Source organism: Adiantum capillus-veneris, chromosome 30 (assembly GCF_014529385.1).
Source record: "Adiantum capillus-veneris isolate H3 chromosome 30, ASM1452938v2, whole genome shotgun sequence".
NCBI lineage: Eukaryota > Viridiplantae > Streptophyta > Polypodiopsida > Polypodiales > Pteridaceae > Adiantum > Adiantum capillus-veneris.
The window spans coordinates 30,581,885-30,588,869 of record NC_140960.1 but is presented as its reverse complement, the minus strand read 5'-3'; the positions used below and the strand labels follow the sequence as shown (position 1 = coordinate 30,588,869).

At 42.3% G+C, this 6,985-nt stretch overlaps 1 protein-coding gene across 1 annotated transcript; it reads left to right on the top strand.

Annotated features, from left to right (window-relative positions):
- The first annotated feature begins 377 nt into the window (after positions 1-377).
- Positions 378-753, top strand: LOC147417742 (uncharacterized). The gene is made up of 2 exons (XM_086507334.1): positions 378-521; positions 652-753. The coding sequence occupies exons 1-2, from the start codon at positions 378-380 to the stop codon at positions 751-753; spliced, it is 246 nt and encodes an 81-aa protein (XP_086363460.1).
- The last annotated feature ends 6,232 nt before the right edge of the window (positions 754-6,985 follow it).

Genomic DNA, 6,985 nt, shown 5'->3' with positions numbered 1-6,985 from the left:
CATTTAATATATTAAAATCAAAAGAATATATAAGTGTGAAATGAAAGGTGAAATAAAAAGACCTATTTAATATATTAAAATCAAAAGAACATTTAAGTCTCAATCATTATGAAAAGCATTGAAAGTATGTCTATCTGAACTCTCCTCCAAGACTTGAACTTTCCTCCAAGACTTATTTTAGAAAGCCAATGAATGTGAAACGAGATGATTTTTTTTTTGGCCTGCAGAGGCCATAAGAGAGGGTGGTGGAGAAAACGTGTATTTTTCTCGCCGTTTATTTTGGATGGGTCGATGAGTGCCAGGTGGATTAGAGCATAAACATTTAGGGCTTTAGACTATAGAAGTTGTTTACGTTTCCTTGAAGCCTGTTGCACCGCATGGATGACGGGACCTTCTCTGCAGCTCATGGGGAACTCGTGGCGAAATGGAGCCCAACGTACCCTTGTCCACAACTGAAGGTAGGCGCCTATGAAGACCGGATTTTTTGTGCGCATGATGCAGGCCATCTACTCCGTCATATGGTAAGCCTGCACGGCTTTCTTTTCTCTCGCATTGTGTGTGACGCCTTGCAACGCATTGAATGCTTGATGGAAAGCCCGAAACGGCTCTGTTTTTTGCGCTGCTGCACATTCAATGTGATGCGAGGTGCAGGTGTTTGCAATCCAGAAACGACCACGTTTCGGCCTTGCGGCGAGCATGACAGCAAGCAGAGTCAGCATTCAAAGGGCGCCAGTGTGCAATCGCTCTTATTAAACTCTATAAGAGGAGGCCTTCTTCTCTCTTTTTGCATCTCAAAAGCTATGTGGAGATTGAGTATTAAAATTATGTTATCTTATCAAATTGTATAAGAGCAGCCCTTCTTCTGCCTCTGTGCATCTCAAAATCTATGAGCTCATTTAGTATTAAAATTACCTTTACCTTTGCTTGCCAATGGATTCCAAACAACATAGTGGGAATTCTTTTGTTGCTGAAGGACGAGAATGGTATGTAAGCAGTGGAGACCTTGATGGTGATGACAACATGGATTTTGAACGCGGTGAGGCTTATTGTGACAACTTTTGTGTTGTAGTTCCTCATTTTGCTTCGTCAAACTTTTGAAGAATTTGCATTGTGAAATGTATCTACGAATTTGCTACTCATTCCGAAATTAACAAATATCAATTGGCAAATATCGTTGTTCGAAGATGGTTATTTTGATTACTATTTTGCAAATCTAATCTTTGCTTTAGTCATTTCTCTTGTTGCTGTGTTATGCTACGCTTGAATCCTTGCATGGGCTTCACTTCTTTCTTGTGCCAATTTCGATTGTTGGCCTCATCTCTAACACTTCTCCCAATCGGAGCTTGTTATGCTCATGTGCCATGATGCTTCTCTAGTCTTGAAGTGCTACTTGCATTGTCAAAAGATAGTCAAAATCTAGCAGTAGGTCAATAGCAATGTTGCTCTAATCAATTGATTTACCTCAATAAGTAGAGAAGACTTACCTTTTAGGGACTTTTTAGAAAAAGTCACATGTACTGCTTTTGAAAATAGTGATCGAGGACATCGCATGTCTGACAAGCGGGACGGGCTCCAATAGCAATATTTTGAGTGGTTGAGGCTATGAGCACTGTCCCTTGAATACACTATTTGATGCACAACGAGATTTTGAAACACACTTAGGATTTATTTTGCATCCTCGCATTGTGGCTTCTCTCCACCGCGATAGCATTGCATGCGTAACACGTGCAACAATATGCTTGTACTATGTCATTTGAAGACCACTATTGTAGGTGCATGCACTCTTAAAGACTTAAAAACTCCTATCTTGTTGATTGCATAACACTAGAGCATAAGAGTTCTCGTCTTGTCTCGTGTCATGACATCTCTCTCTCTCTCTCTCTCTCTCTCTCTCTCTATAAGACACACAAACACACATAGACCTATATGACAAGCACATTCACCACTCTCATATGATTACCCACCTTGCTATAATTGCAAGCACCTCTTTGCCTTCTAGGTGCTTTAATATCCAAGGAGTAATTTGTATCACAAATGAGTGCTTGCCTTTCTAGCTTTCACTCCCGAATTTTTCGTTATATCTAGAAGGCATTAGGTCCTCATAATTGATGTTTTGTAGAGCTCCGAAGGTTGATAGAATCTACTGCTATCTCGAGTGCTAAATCTATCAACACATCCCCAACACACACAACATCACCACCTTGCAAAAGATCAAAGGAAGAGCTTCATAGGCCTCACAAGCCTGTTGCACGCGCATTGTTTCATTTGAATGAATCGCTGAAATCTGGACATGAGTCTTCTTTTTTGTAAAAGTGTCTTTTTTTGAGAGCCATTTTATTGACTTGTACAGCCTGTTCGCTTATGTTGCTATCTTTTGGATTCTGTAGGCAACCAAGCTATAGTGGAGCCCATTAATGTCAACAAGGAAGCATATCTTGAAACAACTGTTCCATCTCATGCACTAAACAAGGCAAGACCTCTTCATATTGAGCCTTTGTCTACTGAGGCTCCGCTGTCGCTGCAAGCAATAATTGTCCCAAATTGTTTTGAGGAGATACCTCTTAACATTTCTAATGATCCAAGTCCGATTGAAGTTGAGCTTGTTGTTCAAGATTTTGGCCTATATAAAGTGGGTGAATCATCTCAACTACGTAGCAAGCCTATTGATCTTAGCATCATTCCATTTGCTCAAAGTGTTCTCCCACAATTCTTGATTGTTGATATCTTTGACTCAAGCCCACGATTCTGTATTGAGGGCAAGATATTGAATCTATGGGACCTACAAGGTTGGTCTTGACCAATTGAAATACAATCGTTACTTGAAGGTTGACTTAGTGGATGAAGAGTGCACCGACACTATTACGATTGTCGTCAATGATCCATACATAGACCTCTACATTGACAAGCTCCACCTAGGTGTCTTTGTTCACATTGATAGCCCAGTTGTCAAGCACAAAAATAGGGCAGATGGCGGGTCAGCATTGTATTCCTTGAACATTGATGCTACAACTATTGTAAGCGTAGCAGAACCTTTCCCGGTGTCTCTCACCTTCGCCCTTGATTGCAAGATACATGTATTTCTTGATGACATAAGTGCGCAACAATCTTCAAGTGCACGATCTCAATTAAGCACACTTGCTTTTGTTATTTTACAAAAGCACAACTCACAGTCAAGATTTGGTGGCTCTATTGGTGACCTCTTGGTTGCAGATGGTCCTCTCCCATCAGACAGGGAATTTGTAAGAATTCAGCTATATTGATTACTGTTTTCTGATCTTTTATTATAGATTTGAAATCTTCCATGATTCATTCATGCTCTTTTTGATTTGGTTTCCATAATGAATATTCTCTTGTAGCTAAGTTTTGTCAACTCCCGCAAAGATGACTGCCAACAATTGCTTCAAGAGATGATTGTTGATGGACCTGTAATGTGCGTTGCAAGAAACATTGGTGCATTCCTTGGCAAACCCAACACCTTGTCAATATTGGACGTTACAATTCTGGTGCCTGTTTGTAGTGCACGTCTCAGAGGAGCTTGCCGCTGTGTTTCAGGCTCAAACCGAAAACTTAGGCTACAACCGTGAGGTTTGCTCATATAGAATAAAGTGATATATTACAAAGCGACTTGTTTTATTTTCTTACATAGTTACCTTGTGTAGGTTGTTGGTACACTTAAGTTCATCAACTTCAATAGTGTGCTACTAGAGAAGCATTGTTCGAATTGTAAATCCACAAAAGTGTATAGACTTAGGCAAGCACCTTATTGTGGATCTTGCAATAAGAATACCACAATAATCACAACACCAAAGTTGGAAGCACGTATTGCAACAAAAGACAAAAAGCTTCTTGATGTGCAAGTCATTGGTCCAGTAGTGGATTTAGTCCTTGCATTGGATAGAACCTTCAATGAAATTTACATTGAGTCCGTTTCTGAGGCAAGAGATACCTTGGCAACAACCTCACGCTTTGGCCGCTTCAAAATCAATGTGAGTGGCCATGTAGTGGCGTATGAAGGTGAACATTAATGCTAAGAATCTTCACCTATCATTATTAGCTGCCCTTAACTTTGCTTGCTTGTTCCAAATACATCCTCAAACGAAAGCAATGCTTCCATCCTCTACTTTGTAACGTGCTTTTGCACACTTTTGGTCGTGCTCCTAAGTATTGTGGTTTTGCTTGTAAGTATTCTTTCCTTGCTGCCTACATTGAGAACTCAAAAGATTTCCCTTCTCTCTCCCTCTCTCTCTCTATCACACACACACACACATCTACATGGACATACCCACATATATGTTGGGGTATAGGCGCCTGTGCCTTGCCCGACCGCCCAGAGTCTGGACGCCCACTGACTTGTATACCTTATACACAGCATAAGTGTATAGGGGGCTGCTCACTCTTTGAGTCTCCCCACCCATATCTGTGTGTCGTGTGTCTCCTTCTCTCTCTCACTCTCCGTGTGTGGTGCTCTCCGATCCCCTTCAATTGGTATCAGAGCGACAGGTGTGAGAGCGTAGATGGATAGCTTCGCGTGAACTTGTCAGCTATGGCGGAGAGGTCACAGATCTGAGCAAAGAAATAGAGGAGGCTTGTGGGCAGCCATACAAAGGCTTGCAGGAGAGCTCTCAAGAGCTTCCTAGTGCTCACAGATGAGTCCACAGTTCCTCTACAGATCAACCCACTGTGTACAACATTTTCCCTCTTCTCGGTAAGCTTTGCAACGACTACATCCGTGACAGATTGGAGCTTGGAGCTTCCATAGACATGGAAGCATTGTGAGATTGATGCATTCAGCTCACGCATCAAGGTGGGAAGTGAGTTTGAGCCTTTCTATGAGCTCAAACAAGCACATAAGAAAGTCGTTCAGTTTTTGACAGTTTGACACCATTCTACTGTTTTGCTCATAACTTGAGCTACAAAGCTCCGATTCCAAAACTTTTTGGTTCAAAATGGAGCTGGCTTCAAGCTCTACTACTTTGTAGAAGGAATTTTTTTGTGATTCGGAGTGCAGGTGGGTCTGAAATTAAAAACACAGAGACTATTTTTCAGAACAGTTTTGGGCTCTGCTGTTTTCTTTGCTGCAGACAGCTTACTCGTGCACACTGCAGGTAGCAGACACATATGAGGTGTTACAAGATCGGGTTTGACTCCCAGGTACAGGTTGAGTCTAGTACTCCCACAAGTGTTGCCAGTTGTAGTTGAGTGGTTCTTCTGCAGTGTTGTGGCTTGCATACATGGTCTTTGAGCAGGTAATGCTCTATGTATGCTTATGTGGTGAGCAATAGATCTTGTGAGCAAGTGCAGAGGTTGGTTGTGGATGATATGTATGGTCATCTGTGGTACTCTTTGTGAGCATTTGTTGGACACATGTTTGCAGAGCTTATGCATGTATGTTGAGTGTAGTTTGATGCGCATTGATTGCTCATTGTATTGAGCTTGCAGGACAATGGTTATTTTGTGTTGATAGCCATTGTGCGTCGAAACTCTGGCAATATTTTCCCAGGAGTTTTATGCACATCATTTATGTGATCTAGGTAGAGATTGCGGGTTGCACTTAGCATTTGCGTGCGATGTTCTTTGCAGGTGGGAGATTTGTGCGTGTGTATGCATCGATACCGCACACTGTGGGCTTAGCTCACGGTTTGACAGACGTACATTTATCTTGGCACACTCACAGGAGTGAATATTGTGACGTATGCTTGTGTGTCTACGAGGTAGGTAGCCGGATTCGAGCACTAATGGCTTGAGGTTTTTCAACAGGTTTCAACTATACAGGTTTACAAGTTTACAGGTAGGTTTGAGGGCTTATTTGGGCACTGAATTTTCAGCCATTGTTTCCTCTTTTCAGGTGTCCATGTATGGCTCAGTTGTAGGCTGATCTGTGACACATTTGTGACTTGTTTATGTAGCTGTTTAAGAGCTGAATTTTGGGGCTGTTTTGGGGCTGATTTGCAGCCATATTTTATAGCCTTACAGGAGCTTGGTTTACTCTACAGGAGCCTCGTACACTTGGCATTTGGGATTTGCATCATTGCCATTTGTGGGAGCTTTATGCTCACAGATTGTCTCACAGATTTTGCATTGTGACTTTGCCATATTCTTGGACAGTTGGTAGGTGCTGAGACATTGATTTTGCTTTCTAGTTTGCTACATTGTGCTCATGGCAGAGACAGGTGATCGCTCAGATTATGATCTCTCCGAAATGCGCATGTTTGATGGGCCAGACTTTGCAGCATGGAGAGAGTGTATGCTTGATGCATTGACACAGCGAGGGTTGCATGGACCATTGAGTGGTGATGCAGGTAGACCTTCATGCTTGTCTGACAATCAGTGGCAGGAGCTAGATGAGATGGCATTATCTATGATATGTTTGCACCTTGCGGAGTCTATATTTGCTCTTGTTATGTATGAGACGACTACGAGAGCATGTTGGCAGAGATTGCATGAGATGTATGACAGATCTGAGTCATCTGAGACTCTTGTGAGACAACAACATTCACATATGCGACGAAGGGTTACGGGTTGGCATTGTGGTCGTTCAGGGCACATTAGACGGCGATGCTTTTGTCGTATGAGACAGCACAGGAGACAGGCTAGTCTCAAGGATGCAGTAGATGCTATAGGCTCCGTTGACTTGATAGCTCTGCAGGATCAGATACAGTGTCTGAGTACCCTAGTGACAGTGAGGTCACATTTGATTCCTGTATTACTCCTGATTTTTTGACGTCTGAGGATAGTGCACTTCTTTTGCAGTGGGTGCTAGACAGGGACGCTACTTTTCATGTCACTCCGTATTGTGACTAGTTCAATAGCTATTCTAGCAGAGTGTATGGTAGTGTGCGATTGGCAGATGGGTCACTGCATGAGATTGCTGGTTCAGGAGATGTGAGACTGTCATTATCGAGCGGTGCATTGTACGTGCTCAGAGATGTGCGTCATGTTCCAGATTTGACGATGAGTTTGATCTCCGTTGGCCAGCTCAGTTATA

Coding starts and splice junctions, on each gene's coding strand:
- LOC147417742 (XM_086507334.1), top strand. CDS start 378: ATGGATGACGGGACCTTCTCTGCAGCTCATGGGGAACTCGTGGCGAAA. Junction 522..651: donor GCCATCTACTCCGTCATATG/GTAAGCCTGCAC, acceptor TGCGAGGTGCAG/GTGTTTGCAATCCAGAAACG.